Source organism: Diadema antillarum, unplaced genomic scaffold, assembly GCF_040938485.1.
Source record: "Diadema antillarum isolate AM-2024a unplaced genomic scaffold, OU_Dant_1.0 seq00000002_RagTag, whole genome shotgun sequence".
NCBI lineage: Eukaryota > Metazoa > Echinodermata > Echinoidea > Diadematoida > Diadematidae > Diadema > Diadema antillarum.
In genome coordinates, this window is record NW_027271124.1 from 1,108,385 (window position 1) to 1,126,643 (window position 18,259).

General features: G+C 38.6%; 1 protein-coding gene across 1 annotated transcript in view; it reads right to left on the bottom strand.

The window, feature by feature from the left end:
* The window catches only part of LOC139724881 (ATP-binding cassette sub-family C member 9-like), a 38,876-nt gene extending 28,166 nt beyond the window's left edge, over positions 1-10,710 (bottom strand). The window contains exons 1-4 of the mRNA XM_071636003.1: positions 10,132-10,710; positions 7,158-7,400; positions 6,319-6,510; positions 4,218-4,373 (exon numbers count right to left, since the gene is read on the bottom strand). Of these exons, the coding sequence (XP_071492104.1) occupies positions 4,218-4,373; positions 6,319-6,510; positions 7,158-7,400; positions 10,132-10,710 (1,170 nt within the window). The remainder of the gene's footprint in view (positions 1-4,217; positions 4,374-6,318; positions 6,511-7,157; positions 7,401-10,131) is intronic.
* Between the last annotated feature and the right edge of the window lie 7,549 nt (positions 10,711-18,259).

The following is an 18,259-nucleotide window of genomic DNA, read 5'->3' on the forward strand; positions in this document are numbered from 1 at the left end:
TCTGGAATAATAACATCAATGGAAAGATTAATTGAAGCATCATAAATACAAAAGGAGAGGGAAAAAAAGAGGAAGAAGTCTGGAAGCCCACTGAGAACTAGATTCACAGATAAATACACTTACTATTATAGACGTGAACAACATAGGACAAGACTAGACAACAAAACAACTGCTGGAGAAAAGGCTGTACGGGACAAAACGGGATGGACAAGACTAACAGACGCGAACAAACATGAAACAAGACTAGACAGCAAAACAACTACTGAAGAAAAGGCTGTACGGGACAAAACGGAATGAAAACGATGAACAAATAGAAGACAAAATAGCAAACGAAAATGCACAACAGAGACAGCGATCTTCGACAGAAGCGTATCAAGAGAAACAGATAATGGTTGTGGAGGGGAAAAAAGTGATTGTAGCGTCTGAAAGGAGAAAAGCAAGGAAATGAAGGGACGTGAGAACAGGAATAAGACAGACATTCATGTCTTTGACTCTTTTGGCGAAAGCGTAGATAGCAGCAGACATCCAAAAGATTACAATTTATTCTTCAGAGGAAAAAGTAAGTCTGTATGTGAGAAAGAAGGCCAAATGGTTAGTTTTGTCCTGGAAAGTCATACGACTGCAATAGAAAGGACTTCAGTCTCCTCTTGAAAGAATGTATGGATGGGGCGTTTTTTATATCATGATTCAGAGAATTCCAATAATTTTGGCCGATATAAATAAGTGTATTTTTAGCAAGAATCGTGCGTAAGAATCGTGCGTACTGATAATAACAACATAATGTGACTTATATTGAGCCAAATCTACTCTGTGGACGTAGAGTGCTCAGAGCGCATGCATACTATCATAACCCCGTCACTGCATAGTCCTAGACAGTGCTCACTTCACATTACAACTATTAGTAGGGCCTGATGTGCAATCATAATAAGTGAAACAAGATAAGTCGCTCTAGTGAAATTCTGTGTGTGTGCATGTGTCTGCTGTCTGTCTGTCTGTCTGTTTCAGTATGGAACTACTACACATGATAGGGAGCTTTAGATTTTCGCGACGGGGACGTCCAGAAGAAAAAAAAACTGTTCTGAGCATGCGCAAAATCGCTATCGATCTATTAGTTTCTCGCGTTGTCTGAGTTTTCACTACGCGTTCTGGGCTATTTTTACGTCTACTCAATAATCACGACGCAGAGAGCAAGTTGACGCACTTATCATAATGGAGCACATTTTACTTTTTAGAGTTTGCGTCCTCGCGCAATCTCAAGCTACTTTGCAACACGACGCAGGGAGAGGGGAGGACGGCCAACGCAATGTCCGCGTCGCAAATCTAAAGCTCCTTATTTACTGAAATAAGACTCAAGTAAAGACATTCATGTCGTCTACTGTGGTCACTGTCCTTGTTTACTGTTGTTATTGTGACAGAAACAGATGACTGAACTATTGAATTTGATAACGAGCGATGCATGTCCACGTGTATTAGGTCCTTGGTTTAAGCAATTATTCCATTCTGCTTGTCTCTCCTATGTTTGTTTGTGGTTTTTTTTCTTATATAGTACGCTTTAAAACCAATCTCAGAATTGCCTCATGTCAGCTATAGGAAGCATAATTCATAATGCGACAGGAATTGTGAGATTTTTTAAGAGGGATAAATGCTATACACGAAAGCATATCACTAGATGCGACGTGAAAACATTTAGGGTATTTGACAAATAAACTAATTGAATGAATCTATACATCTATTCATTGATGAAGTTATCATCCAAATCACATTCGCTAGAGTAATGTGCATGCAATGTTCCTTCAGATTTATCGTAGGAATTAAACCAAGATACGATGCTGTAACAAACACATCACCGTTTTTCAAACTTCACGACAATGAATATTCGATAAAATTAACTGGTCATGAAGCAGAGCAAAGAATAAAATATCCTCATGATGATGACGGCCTACATGACGAAAACAAGCTTGTTTAACTGCGAGAGCACCGCAATATTCTGTCTTTTCAGTGGGCTTCCAGACTTTTTCTGAGCTTCGACCTATTTTCCTATTGATGTTCTTTTCCAGAGGGGCCCACATTCTACAAGCGTTTTCTTTTCAATGGTCCTTCCATTTTTCGCACTTTGCGTAATATTATTTACTTCACAATGATCACTTCCGTTTTCATGACAATTACTCTAAGATTTCACAATGATTGTATACTGTTTTCATTTCACATAGTTCATTACTTTCCTGCATATTATCTGTTACCAAAGAAAATGGTAAGTATATGCATAATTTTGTCGACAAGTTAGTGATTCAATTTCCATGACAATATATGATTACTCGAAGGTTTCACAATAATTGTATATTCTTTTCAGTTCACAAAGCTTTGCTGACCTGTATATTCGCTGTTACCAAAGAAAGTGATATGTATATGTCTTTGTCGAAAATGACATAAAATTGAATTTGAATTGAATATTAACGATCTCGTAAGAATACTGAGAATGGAGAGATAGATATACTTTATGTGCATATACTTTATATTGTACTTGACAAAAAATGCCTTTATCAAACGAATGAAAGACAAATTGAAAAATTGTACCACTTTGGATCTTGTCCCCCCCCCCCTTTTTTTTTTTGATGATGGAAATAAATAAACTATTGAATTGAATTGAATTGATATTGACCGAACAAAATACACTATAAAGGAGGCAGGGTGGATAACAATACTGATTTCAGGACCACTCTATCTGTTCTCCTTAAACCCTTGATATCCCTGCATATGATTATTCTTTTTAATGAATCATGTTATGTGCATCACATCAAAGTGGTTAAGCTGGGAAATAATGCCACGTCATTTGGAGAATCGGCCACTCCAGACTTCTGGCTCCTTTTGTTGCGCGTAACACATATGCAGGTATACACACTTTGGCTACTGTGATTCAAGCTTTGTTTTTTATCGTTAACGACAATGAAAAAGCAGTTTTCCTCCGAGAGCAAGGTTAGCACAGTTATTGGCTTACATCGCTGTTACCAGTCATTCCCATTATTAAAAAGTTGGAGATAAAAGGTACTTGTCACACACTGTCATATTGAGTGTGGATATATAACAGACTAGAGAAATTGTTCATAAATTTATATGGGCTTCTGATGTCGTATAAAAGTTGTTGAATATCCAGTCAGTGCCAGTCACGAATATTTATGCACAGTTTTAATACCTATACTGTATACTATGAAACTACGCTGTCATAAAATACTGAGCAAAGTCGAGTATTCGAAATCAAACTCGGGACGTGCATAAGTGAAGTCTTAGAAACATAGCCCCAGCGCTAAAAGAAAAGCAAGCGAAGAAAAATTTGTGCGAAACGAAGTGCAATGAGAGACTGGTAAGATTTGTGTAAACGCTTGAACAGTGAAAGGCCCACTGGAAAGAAAATTGAACTAGATGTATACTCGAATAAATTGCTTGTTTTCACGGCATGTCACTAAACTTTAGACCAAATTATAACAGAGGAGCCGCTGCCACCATCATAGAAAAATATCATATCTTAATATACGCGTACAACAATATTGTACGTATACCATGTATACCAATGTCGATGTGGCTGCACACGTCGTTTTGCCAAAATGTTGACCTCGCACAATTCAGGTTTATCATGTTTGAGTGTGATGATGGGTTTTTGTGTATGCTTGTGTAAGGTCATTTCTTTGATTTCCTCTCATAAAGCAATAAACAGATGTAAACAGATGTCTTCTCTCTTTTTTTGCTGGGTAATCGACTTTTGCCTCAAGAACGTGGTGAAATGTAATCTGGCTCAATCAACATGATTGTGCTGAGTAATGCTACACGATAAAAGATTTTTTTTTTTCAGTCTTACTATAATGACCGCGCTATATTTCGAGTTCGTTGATTCCACGTTTCTGAGCAGTGGTATGGATTTCATGTATGCGAAGAGGACTTTTCAATCCCAATATCACCATCAATGAGGTTGATAATATCTACATCTTCTTGTTCGTATATTTGTTTCTGTTTCGCCCCCTCCCCTCTCTCTGCATTTATGTATATATATACACACATACATGTACATATATATATATATATATATATATATATACTGTATATATATATATATATATATATATATATATATAGGTGTGTGGGTGTATGTGTGTGTGCACGTGCGTGTGTATTTATCTCCTTATCTCTCTCACACGCCAAGAATTATGATTTTCTCGAACTTTTACCTGAAGGGCAGATTTAACATGGACGCCTTCGACGGCACCAACATAGAAATAGGCTTGGTCGAAAGTGTGACGCGTGATGGCGGCAATATAGATACATCCCACCAGTACAAGCCCGTTTTGGAAAAATTCTTCAATGGTCACGTGACGAGGTGGTGTCTGTAAAACAGGAAAAAAAACATAGGGTATATCAAAAATATCAAGTTGGATTTCTGTATTATCCTGTGAACACAGATATAATTTATGATAAAATTAAGCATTTATATTGTCCAATAGAGATTCTGATAACATGGTAGGCCTAATCAGGTCTTACATTCATCACTATTTACGATATTATTATTAGCGAAATATAATGATTTCAAGCAGGAATATTTTCTCCTAATTGCATTTCTTTATGATAAAAATTATCAAAAATCTTGATTGGACATAGGGAGCACCACAAAGTTACTGATAACGAATATATCACTAACGCAATTTCCCCAAATCATGCTAATATACATTTTATTCTATTAAACGAGTCTAGTCAAATGATATCACAAGCAATCCTTAGGAATGTAAGTACTTGCTGTTGGTTTTTTTTAAAGAAACTTGATTTTGCAGGGCATTTTAACCCTTTCTTTGCCATTGAGTCAAATGTGCACAAATCCCACACACAAAAATATGGACATGAAATAAACGTACATGTATCACTCAAAGAGTCAAGGGCTGAACACAATAATGAACTTTAAACAGACATAGTGTCACTGTTATCGTCCTTTTCCTTCACCCTTTTCCCCCTGTCCTTCTGAGTCTCTTCCTGTTTATCTCTTCTATAAAAGTAAGCTACCTCGTGTTTGTGTGTGTGTATGTGTGCGTGTGTATGTGTGAATAATACTTTAAAAGATACTCTGACTTCCTTTAAATCAAAACTGAAAAAAAATCTCTTGTCATCCTCACGAAAACAAACAAATAGATATTTTTTTATTTTCATTAAAATGAATACATAAATTAATGATAAGTATTTTTCTAATTATCAAGAGTTTGTGTTTTAAGTCAAATTTGTATAGAATTTTAAACTCTTGCTCATGCCTTGGTGTCCTTTCCAGATAACTGAATGTAGACATTGTCTTGTTTTGTTTGACTCCCTTTCTTTGTCATGCCTATCTTTAGTTTTATTTTCTGTCTGTTCCGTCCCTGTTTTTGTTCTTGTCCTTTTCATAGTCCTCTTTTTATTTTCTGATTATTTCGCCCGACATCAGGTTTGTAAAAATTTTATACATGGAGTCCTTGACGGATCTTGAGATGCCCTCACCTTCTAGAGTAATTCACAAATTTTACAAGCTATGCTTTTCTTATGAATTCCTCTTTTCCATGTAGAGTTATGAATTAAGGTTGTATTGCTTACCTGTTTAAATATCCAAACCAGCGTTGAAATCATTATAATAATTGCATTAATCTTTTGTAGAAACTTACGTGATTCCAAGTTCCTTTAAATATATGTAATCATGTAATGATGTAAGCGTTATGCATAGTACTTTGTTTTACTTTACGTGGAAATGCAATCATCTTTAATTGAACTGAATAATCTTTTTTATTTTTTGTTTTACTCTTTCATTTTCTTTCTTCCATTTTAGGCCATATGCCCCCTACTTCTATTGGCTCAGTCATTACTTATTTCTTAGAATTATTAGCCCTGCTTTTCAGGAGTCCCCTCCATTTCCAATAACCTTTGTTTGGTACTGTAATGAAAGTCACATTACATAATTATCGTATTTCCGGTCACACATATTTCCCTTTATTATGATGTTGCATCAATTTTGTGTAACGACAGTGTATGTATGCATAAATTCTATACAGTGGACTCCCAATATAACGAAGTCCTCGAGACCGGCAATTTACTTATATCGAAGTTTCGTTATAACCGAACAAATAAACAATGAAAAAACAAAGGGAGGAAAATGTTGCGACCTGAATTTTCATTTCGTTGTAACCGGAATTTTGTTATATCCGTGTTCGTTACAACAGGAGTGCACTGTACTGTAATTTTATTCTGTTAGAAACTAATTTTAAAAGGTAAAATCAATGAAAAGAAATGAATTGTCATTGGTTCTTTTTCAGGCTTTACCGTGGGTGCAGCATCACTGTCTTGCATCTTGGTCTCGACGTACAGGACGATACCACTTATGCACAGGGGACCCACAAGACTCAGGCAGTCGGCGCAGAATTTCAGGAAGCCTCCCATCAGTAATCTCCTCCAGTACGTTTTCCAGTAGACGCGATAGAGGTTAATGTCCACGCCTTTAAGTCGGGCTCTCTCCTGTGCGTTGTTAGATGGATCATACAGGGGATCGTTTCAGTATAGGTCTTGTTGAGAGATGCTTCCATTCTTAATTTGCATTTGCAACTCATGTGATATTTCAGTTCAGTTAAAATTTTAGGTTTTTTTCAGTGTTACTTTGTTTTACATCTCCACATTTACAAATTAAATCATTACGGCAAAATAAAAAAAAAATCACATAAAGAAATATATAGAATTACGAGTAGGCAATGTAACATACATACGTCTCTATAGGAGAAGGAGACCTTTATCGATAAGCAATTTGTTTGATTGGGATAACTGCCCCTGGGGGACATGGTATAATTCTCCATTATCTTTAACTGAAGGACCAAAACATTTGCACACATATAAACTACTAGTACTCAACAGCTTGAACTGCCAAGTATTTTCAATATCATTTAGCCGAGGATGACAGTTCACAAATAAAAAGAAATTTATCTAATCAGAAACCGGACATGAGATATCTTAAGCTTTATAGCTGTGATACACAGAAAAAAAAAAACTAACTTTACCTAAGAACATTAAAGAATTTGCTTTAAAAAACAATAAGAATTTTACAATAAACCAATATTTATGAGTGCTTCCATTAGTTCTTCATATTATAACACAATCTGTTTGCAGCTCACCTTTTCCTGCATGAAGTTCTTTTTGAATATTTCGTGGTTATACTTTGACGTGTGTATTTCCGGTATGCTCCCGAGGTCGGAAGGGACGACGGTTTTCTTGTAGCCGAGAGCAAACAGCCAGTTCATCCACCAGAACGTCAAGGACGAGAGCAGGTTGGAATAGTCATTAAGATATCTCATGTCCGGTTTCTTCGTGTCCTCAAAATTCTCCAGATTATCCGGATCTCCCCAGCAGTGACAAATCTGCTCGAAGAAAAGGGAAGAATTTTCAGTTTAGCATTGTGTATTTGCTTCTGTTGGAGGCGTCGATTTGCATCACCATTATTGGCATTACTATCATGAGACTGCAGTATTATCGACATATAATCACATGATTTTCAAAGTAATGGTTACCATTATCACTTCAAATTTTATTAAATTCTAAAATATGTTAGGCTCTCTGATAGAGATTAATGCTGTTATAACAGCATTATTTATAGAGTATACTTACGCTCATGTAGATACAAGTAGTCCTACATCAAACTATTTCGGGATAAGCGAACCAATGTGAAAGGACCGAATATAATTACATGTACAGCTGATACATGTATATTGTATCCTCTTCTGTCACTGGGATAATTCGTAAAAACCCAGGGCGATACTATATTGAAAAAAAAATGTATGACTGCAACTCTTGCTAGAATATCAAGTGTCGTGGTATTAAATGACAAGAACCGTGCTTCCTGATTGACCGTAATTGCAACGGCAAGAACATCTATTATGACATGGGGCCCATATCAAGTTCAAGTTCAAGTTTATTTAACCAATTCATTAAACATTTGACATTTTACAAAAGGATACAGCATTAAGAATAATGAATGGTTTGGGACCCCAAAAGAAGCAGAGCTTGTAAAAAAGGGGTCCCGGATAAACATATAAAACAAAGCAAAACATACTAAAGTTTTAAAACATATTAACAAGAAGTATAATAGTAACATATTTACATAGGACAGATGCAACACAAGCACACACACACACACACACACGCGCGCACACACACACATTCAATCACACAAACACGTGTCACAAAAACTCTCATGCACATACATATAATTTACATGAAATTGCAGAAAGATACTTTCTATTTTACTATACTTTTAAATTCAGCTTCCCTGATCATTCTTGTTTTACAAATATATCAGTCCAAATAGTGATAGTCATAGTAGTAACTAAAAAAAAAGCTACGATATCCTGAAAGTGCAAATCCTCTTTGTGCTTATGTTGGCACGAATACAAGATCCTAGAAAAACGAAGAAAAGCAAATTATAGTTTCACGGGCCTTGAAGTTGTCATACCTGGAACATTAACAAAAATGCAGAGTGCGATAGAATGTTCAAAACAGAATAAATCAAAAACATTAAGGTAATGTACGTTTTATCAAAGTCGAACCTGAATTAACAGATATGAAATTTTAGAGTTTTGCATTATGTTTTCACATATCAGTGATAATATTTGCAACTACATGAAATGAATTTTGTATGAGATGACGTCATGGACTTGCAACTCGCCCATTGGCCTGCAAACAACTTCTGACTTTTCTTTCTTGTCTCTTTTTAGATTAAAACAACAACAACAACAAAACTCAATGAGAAAATTCTTCGCAGCCTTCCCATCGTTTTGTTGTATTTCAATAACTTGGGGTTTATAAGGGTTGCAGTATTTCATATTTCTTTTTCTCCAGGAAAGCCAAAAAACAACAAGATTGAAACAGGAGTTTTATATTTTTGTGTCCATTTGAATAATGGGGTTTCCTTTAGTGATTGCATCTCTTCATCCAAACTATGTATGTAATTGCTTCTGATATAACTGTTTGACTTAAAAAAAAGTTAAACAGTCCATTTCTCTGTATTTTGATGTTTTGATGACAAAACAGAAAATGATTCAATTTAATCGCGGGTTTTCCATTCATTTGTTGCTGTCACCATTACTTCTTTCTTTATTTGATAGTTAACTATTTCTCTTTAATTCGGTGAAGTTTGTACAACTCTGCTTGCTTTACAATCTTGACAATGCATGATTTCCCTCTGTATTATCACAATCAACATGAACATTGCATTGCAATTCAAAGGTCTGTTTGAATGTTTCCAGACGTGACAATTTCATGTACCGTAAAGTTTAACAATCTCGCGGTTCCTGAGTTATGGTAACTTCATCATTTTCCATACGGGGAGTTTGGTACATGTGAACTTGATAACCTGGATATATGTGTCTAAAATCTATAAGTGCTTATTTCTAATAGCTTGCTTATGAATGACTGTTGTTCATGGGGTCTCTATTGTTCCGATATAGGCCTGCTGCATGAATCTTCACAATAACATATCATAACATATTGAATGGATTTACTTATGAAGTATCACTGTGTACTATATTTCTTCCCGTCACCCAGACCTCAACTATGTCTGACATGATCTGTTTTCATACATGATTCCAGATGATGTGGGAATGGATTGAAATGTTTAAAGAAATCTGAACTTCGTCATACGTTATTGGGTTGAATATCAAGTTACAACTCGATTACCTGTATTAAAAAAAAATACAATGACAATGAGAATCACACTCACATGATCTTTATGAAACATCACTTCACACATACTGTACATACATTGTAATCAATTAACCAAGCGTTTGGTAGAAACATTATTTGAAGCGTTTTATCGCATGAACGGGTTAAGGTAAATTTCTAAACGTTTTAAAGGAAGTCCATTATCAGATCGAGCACAATCAAAGCTTTCCCGTGAACCCTCACTTGTTAGTTGATAAGGACAAAGGACTATTATTAAAGTTAAGACGGTTGATATCTATAAATGTCCCATCTTTTCTTATTATTTTCTATGATGATATTATGATAGCAAAAATTTCAAATTCTTAAGAATGAAGTAAATTGGTTTTGGAATGAAACTCTTCATTTGTGATAACGAGAGAAGTCAGTGCTCACCCAGTAGAGGACGACGACGAACTCTATGACACACATCAAGGTGACGACGAAAAGAAGCGCCAGGGTGACATCAAAGTTGAATATATTCCAGTCTGCATCACCTCGCTGGGCAAGATGAGATATTCCAAGAGCCATGGACGCCAGTGAAAGCAACCAGTAGACGAGGAGGAGCCACACCATGTTGCGAGATCTCCACCTTTCCATCATGTGGTAGTAAAGAATGGAGAGGAGGGCAGCTACCACCATCACCACGCCCGGCACAAAGAGGTGAGGCTGGAGGGGAAACGAGCTAGCTCGGTAGATTTCGTCCGTCAGAATCCCCTCCGCCATGTAGGCCAGTGCGAGGATGACATAGACATAGGAGAATAGCCATCTCGGGGTGTGACCCGGTAGACGAAGAAGATAGATGGAATCGGATCTCTGGCAGCAGCATCGCACGAGGATGAGAACTACAGGGGCGAGCAGGCAGAATCCCAGCTGGGGCGCCGCGATGATACCATTTATGAGACACGTACTATTGCGAGCATCGCCCTGCGTCGTGTAATTTACCCCGCAAAACCAGTTTCCTTTCTCGGACATGATTTTCGTCCACCAAGAGTGAGCCTATGTATAACAAAGAGATGCGCCTTAATTTCTTTTCTCTTTTTCTTTTTCTTATCGATAGGTATAACTTGAGATGATTTTTAGCTCTTTGATTGTCGATAACATAGTATTACTAATAGGACTCAAAAACAGAAATGTCGTTATAACGCTATACTTGAAATTAGTGTCTCTTAATGCACCTGAACGGAAAAGCTCAAACCACAGTTTGTAAAACAATTGAAAGAAATCCTTATGTCGAATGTCATAATGTTGGCGTGAACTTTATGTTCAATGGTTCATCTTCGCAAACTAAGCTTGTGCGAATCAAAGCACACAACTCCAAAACTCGTGTTCGGTCTTGCATGTTTTAATCGAGTATAACACTGTCAGTCGAAACTGTAATAGACAAATAAGGTGATGATAATGTACAGTATCATCTCACAGCAACTTCGAATATGGCTTTGTGCACAAATATATGAACACCATGACTTTGATCCATGATTTAGCACCCCCCCCCCACTTCTTACAGCTGAAATGTTGTAATATGACGATTAAATAGAACCGATGCAAGTTCTTTTCTAATTCATTTCATTAAAAAAAATAACATTCGGTTACATCCATTATCCAACCCAACTTGTATAATATGTGGGTGCCGCTATTGTTACTGATTCGTGTAAAGATATAAAAAGGTAGACTTTTTTGGGGGGAGGGGTAATACTTGGTCATATTTTGGTGAATAATCCTCGTCTTTCTGTTTTTATTTCACTTTATCAAATTTCATTACAATTGTCTTTAACATGTAATATTACACAAATAATACAGAAAGTTTTATCAAAGTAGATTAAACAATAACAGTTGGCAACTTACAGAACGTCAAGTGATTCCTGTCGCGATTGGGAATACACAGGTCGAACAGGGCAAAATGTCGTATGCGTCCGTTCAAACATGCATCAAGGCAGAGAAATTGCCTGTTCGACACAATTCTTGAGGTTTCAGTGTTGACTCTTCGTCCGGCGCTTACACACCAATCACAGGACTTCACTCCGGCGAATCTCTCTACCAGTGTGGCAGATCTCTTGGAGGAGTCGAATCAAGCACGAACTTTTGCAAGAAAGGGGGACGGATTTATTGATCTCTAGACTTTTATGCCCTTGGCCTACCTCATAGAGCTGGGTACGAACTATAAAAAAAAATAAACAAAGGTTCGTTATGTCTCTCTGGACTTTGTCCCTTCACCGCTATTTCAACATTTATGATACGTATCATTATTATGGAGCTATACGTTGTTGCATTCCGATTTGTTAACAAACAAAGCCAACGAAATGACGCGATCGTTAAATATCGTATAATGTGATCATTACATTGGGATGCATTCGTTTATATCGTCATGCAGTGTGAGTGGTCTCGGCCAGACATTTTAAGGATAACAACTTATGATTCTTATTGACTGAAAAAACAAACAAATTACAGACAAGATATGCTGCCTCACCAAGTGGTATAAGCACGTCCCCCCCCCCTTTCTTTCTCTCTCTCTCTCTCTCTCTCCCTCCCTCTCTCTCTCTCTCTTTATCTCTCTCTTTCTCTACCGTAGTGGACTCAGAAACAGGTGACACGGATAACAATTTCGCATTTCTGCGGCGCCGTTTTACTTCTCGTCTTCTCACTAAACCATAAGATGGTCCAAAGAGGTATACAGCTGTATCACATAGGGCCTACTCTTCCTTCGTTTTTGGATGGTCTGAAGTGGATAAAGACACACTAGTTTGCGAACTGCTCAAAAATTTTTCATCAAAAAAAAATGGAGGATGAATGATCAGGAGTACAACATTAAGAGGATAAATCCCAAAAGGAATATACTTGAAAATTCACGAATAGAGAAAGAAGAGGTCGATCGGCGGAGAGATGGGACAGCTACGAGGATAATGAACTCTTTGAAAATTGATACGTAATATAGGCAGTCAATACACGCTCCTTAAAAAAAAATATAAAAAAACGCGTTCCAGTTATGACTGTAATGTACCTTGCACAGTATTTTTCGGTTGTTGTTGTTGTTCTTGTATTCACGAAATGTTTCTATTTTATTCTTTTTTACAATAGAAAAAGACATCCATGACTGTGATCATGCAATGAAATAGTTAGAACGTCGTGTTGCAACGTTATACGTCCAAGACAGAAATCCCATTCGTACAGATTGGATATGTTTAACACGCGTAAATAAAAAAAAATAAAAATCGGTCATCGCTAATATTTTCTCCGTTCGAGATCAAATCTTCACTGATTGTTCACCATGTGCACTTTGTATTCATTTCACAATGTGTGTCTTGGAAACAGCTCACATCGTGTTCCATATAAAAAGATGCTTACTAACTCTATATACATAAACCTTGACCCCCATGTTATCTGTTGTGTCCTCGCCCAGGACAGTTCGTTCCAGGGTCGAATTTTGATGTGGTTTGCCGATAAGACCAAGTCACTAACCGGTCAAGTCCACGAGAGCACTGGCGTAGCCAGGGGGGGGGGGGGGGGGGGGCGATGGGGGCGGTCGCCCCCCCCCCCCCCTAAGATTTGGACCGGGGATTTGGGAGGCGGAAAAAAAAATGCGTGTATACTGTATGCATGCACATACATTTCACTCAAAGTGTGCACCAGATCGTTGAATTTCAATTCAAAATATGCAAAATCTCTCGTGCTTGGGAGGGGGTATCCCCCTCCCAAACCCTCCCCCTCTGTGCCTCTTTCCCTAGCTAAGTACACTTTTTAGATTTACAAAAAATTCTGAATAATTCTGAGTGCACCAGACTTATCACTTATATTCCGAAAACTGAAGGTTCCCTCATGTATAAGGGGAATTTCCCCTTTTAATCGACCCTTTCCTCCCTCAGCCCCCCCCCCCCCCCCATCAGGTGTTTTCTTTTTTTTTTTTTTGGTGATTTCCCAAATGTTGATTCCATCAAATACGCGTATACGAGATATCTCAATTTCAACCTTAAAAAGATAAAAGCTCCATGGGAAGGGAAGGGTGGAGTTAACACTCGCCCACGCCTTCTCCTGTGGCTATACCCAGATCGCTTTATTTCAATTCTAAAAACGCAAAAGCTCCGCGAGCGGGAAGAGGAATCCCCCTTCCCCTAAGCTCTACCTCACTAGACTTTATACATACGCACAGATGGTGCACATTCGGAATAAGAGCTAAATTCCGTGATTTTAACACTTCGATGAAAAAGTATCGCACCAAAAATTTGCACCAGATCGCTGAATTTCAGGTCTGAAAACGCAAAATCACCTTCGTGTGGGAGGGGATATGCCCCTATCTACACCCTCGTGTGCATGCTTTTTCTGTTTGATTGCTGAACAGACAGCGTTCATGATATTCAGTGTAAGAATTAGTACAAGAAGACTAGTGTATTCATATTATACCATTTTATAGGCAAATTGTTCAATAATAATCTACACTAAAATATACTGCAACCTTAAACAAGTAGGACTGTTTCAACTCGTTAAAACACGCAAAAACATGCATCAAATTGCACCATTTGCAACATCAAAATGCAAAAAGTTCTCACCGTGGGAGGGGGGACACCCCCCTCCCACACCCTCCCCTACCCCCTCGCTCGCTCCGCTCGCTCGGGTTTAGTCGCGTTCATGATATTCAGTGAAAAGAATTGATACAAGAAGTGTATCTAAATTATACCATTTTATAGGCAAATTGTTCAATAATAATCTACACTAAAATATACTGCAACCTTAAACAAGTGGGACTGTTTCAACTCGTTAAAACACGCAAAAACATGCATCAAATTGCACCATTTGCAACATCAAAATGCAAAAAGTTCTCACCGTGGGAGGGGGGACACCCCCCTCCCACACCCTCCCCTACCCCCTCGCTCGGGTTCAGTCGTGTTCATGATATTCAATGAAAAGAATTGATACAAGAAGTGTATTTGAATTATACCATTTTATAGGCAAATTGTTCAATAATAATCTACATTAAAATATACTGCTACCTTAAACAAGTGGGACTGTTTCACGTCGATAAAACGCGCAAAAACATGCATCAAATTGCACCATTTGCAACATCAAAATGCAAAAAGTTCTCACCGTGGGAGGGGGGACACCCCCCTCCCACACCCTCCCCTACCCCCTCGCTCGCTCCGCTCGCTCGGGTTTAGTCGCGTTCATGATATTCAGTGAAAACAATTGATACAAGAAGTGTATCTAAATTATACCATTTTATAGGGTAATTGTTCAATAATAATCTACACTAAAATATACTGCAACCTTAAACAAGTGGGACTGTTTCAACTCGTTAAAACACGCAAAAACATGCATCAAATTGCACCATTTGCAACATCAAAATGCAAAAAGTTCTCACCGTGGGAGCGGGGACACCCCCCTCCCACACCCTCCCCTATATCCCCTCGCTCGGGTTCAGTCGTGTTCATGATATTCAATGAACAGAATTGATACAAGAAGTGTATTTGAATTATACCATTTTATAGGCAAATTGTTCAATAATAATCTACACTAAGATATACTGCTACCTTAAACAAGTGGGACTGTTTCACGTCGATAAAACGCGCAAAAACATGCATCAAATTGCACCATTTGCAACATCAAAATGCAAAAAGTTCCTACCGTGGGAGGGGGGACACCCCCCTCCCACACCCTCCCCTACCCCCTCGCTCGCTCCGCTCGCTCGGGTTCAGTCGCGTTCATGATATTCAGTAAAAAGAATTAATATAAGAAGTGAATCTAAAATATATACCATTTTATAGGCAAATTGTTCAATAATAATCTACATCAAAATGAACTGCCACCATAAACAAGTGGGACTGTTTCACGTCGATAAAACGCGCAAAAACATACATCAAATTGCACCATTTACAACATCCAAATGCAAAAAGTTCTTACCGTGGGAGGGGGGACACCCCCCTCCCACACCCTCCCCCCCTCGCTCGCTCCGCTCGCTCGGGCTCGGTCGCTTCGCTCCCTCGCAGACTAACCGCCCCCCCTAAGATGAAATCCTGGCTACGCCGTTGCCACTGGCGTAGCCAGGGGGGGGGCGATGGGGGCGATCGCCCCCCCTAAGATTTGGACCGGGGATTTGGGAGACGGAAAAAAAATGCGTGTATACTGTATATGCATGCACATGAAGCGGGTCTCCTTTGCAACCTTTCATCAAATAAGATATTTTTTGAATATTTCACTCAAAGTGTGCACCAGATCGTTGAATTTCAATTCAAAATATGCAAAATCTCTCGTGCTTGGGAGGGGGATACCCCCTCCCAAACCCTCCCCCTCTGTGCCCCTTTCCCTAGCTTAGTACACTTTTTAGATTTACAAAAAATTATGAATAATTCTGAGTGCACAAGACTTATCACTTACATTCCGAAAACTCAAGGTTCCTGTCATGTATAAGGGGAATTTCCCCTTTTAATCGACCCTTTCCTCCCTCAGCCCCCTCCCCCAATCAGTTTTAACACTCGCCCACGCCTTCTCCCTGCTCCCCCCCTTCCACCATGCATAGAAGTATAGACTGTGGCTATACCCAGATCGCTTTATTTCAATTCTAAAAACGCAAAAGCTCCGCGAGCGGGAGGAGGAATCCCCCTTCCTCTATATACCTCACTAGACTTTATACATACACACAGATGGTGCACATTCGGAATAAGAGCTAAATTCCGTGATTTTATCACTTCGATGAAAAAGTATTGCACCAAAAATTTGCAACAGATCGCTGAATTTCAGGTCTGAAAACGCAAAATCACCTTCGTGTGGGAGGGGATATGCCCCTATCTACACCCTCGTGTGCATGCTTTCTCTGTTTGACTGCTGAACAGACGGTATTCATGATATTCAGTGTAAGAATATTAATACAAGACGATTATCTAAATGATACCATTTTATAGGCAAATTGTTCAATAATAATCTACACTAAAAGATAATGCTACCTTAAACAAGTGGGACTGTTTCACGTCGATAAAACGCGCAAAAACATGCATCTAATTGCACCATTTGCAACATCAAAATGCAAAAAGTTCTTACCGTGGGAGGGGGACACCCCCTCCCACACCCTCCCCTCCCCCCTCGCTCGCTACGCTCGCTCGGGTTCAGTCGCGTTCATGATATTCAGTGAAAAGAAGTAATACAAGAAGTGTATTTAAATTATACCATATTATAGGCAAATTGTTCAATGATAATCTACATCAAAATATACTGCAACCTTAAACAAGTTGGACTGTTTCAACTCGTTAAAACACGCAAAAACATGCATCAAATTGCACCATTTGCAACATCAAAATGCAAAAGGTTCTCACCGTGGGAGGGGGGACACCCCCCTCCCACACCCTCCCCTCCCCCTTCACTCGCTCCGCTCTCTCGGGTTCAGTCGCGTTCATGATATTCAGTGAAAAGAGTTAATACAAGAAGTGTATTTAACTGATAGCATTCTATAGGCAAATTGTTCAATAATAATCTACATCAAAATAAACTGCTACCTTAAACAAGTGGGACTGTTTCACGTCGATATAACGCGCAAAAACATGCATCAAATTGCACCATTTACAACATCAAAATGCAAAAAGTTCTTACCGTGGGAGGGGGGACACCCCCTCCCACACCCTCCCCCCCTCGCTCGCTCCGCTCGCTCGGGATCGGTCGCTTCGCTCCCTCGCAGACTAACCGCCCCCCCTAAGATGAAATCCTGGCTACGCCGTTGCGTGGACCACAGTGATCCCAACATCAAGACTTCATTTCAAGTTGAGAAACCGTAATTTGATTATTTTTCTGTGTTTTTATACAAAATCATTTTCGGAAATAGACAAAGTCTAGACCTACTACTAGATCTACCGACATCTCAGATCGACCTAACAGCCAGGCCTAACTCGATCTAACGTTAGCGTAGAATGGGTATAGACCCTGCGGAGTTCGTGATTCCTGTGTGTGACTGTGTGGTCGAATCATGACGAGTGTTTGAAAGCAGTACACAGGGTGGTTTACAATTCTCTGCCTAATTGTTACATTTATTTTTGGGCCTTCCTGAGTTGGCGGTCACTAATTTTGTATTGTGATTGTGGACAAGGTGTTGTATAAAACGAATAATTTATGATTTTGTTCGTGCATTGGGGCACGTAATACCGCACTCGGCGCGAGATTCGCCACTGGTCTATTCAACGCGGCGCTACGCGCCTTGTTGAATAGACCAGTGGCTCATCTCGCGCCTCGTGCGATATTCGTGCCCTAGTGCACTCACAACTCATAAATTATTCGTATAATATATATATATATATATATATACATATATATATATATATATATATATATATATATATATATATATATATAAATCTCCAGAAAGCTCATTAGACCAAGATGCCTCAATTCATATAAGCAATTTTGCATTAGAATAGGTCAGTCTATTCTGTCGCAGCCTGGGAAGAGACTAGTTGATCAGGCCCGTGAGAGAAGAGAATTAGAGAACAAAATCAATAATTCACCCGCTGTGTGCGAAAAGTTTGATAGGGTCATGATACGACTTCATCCGACC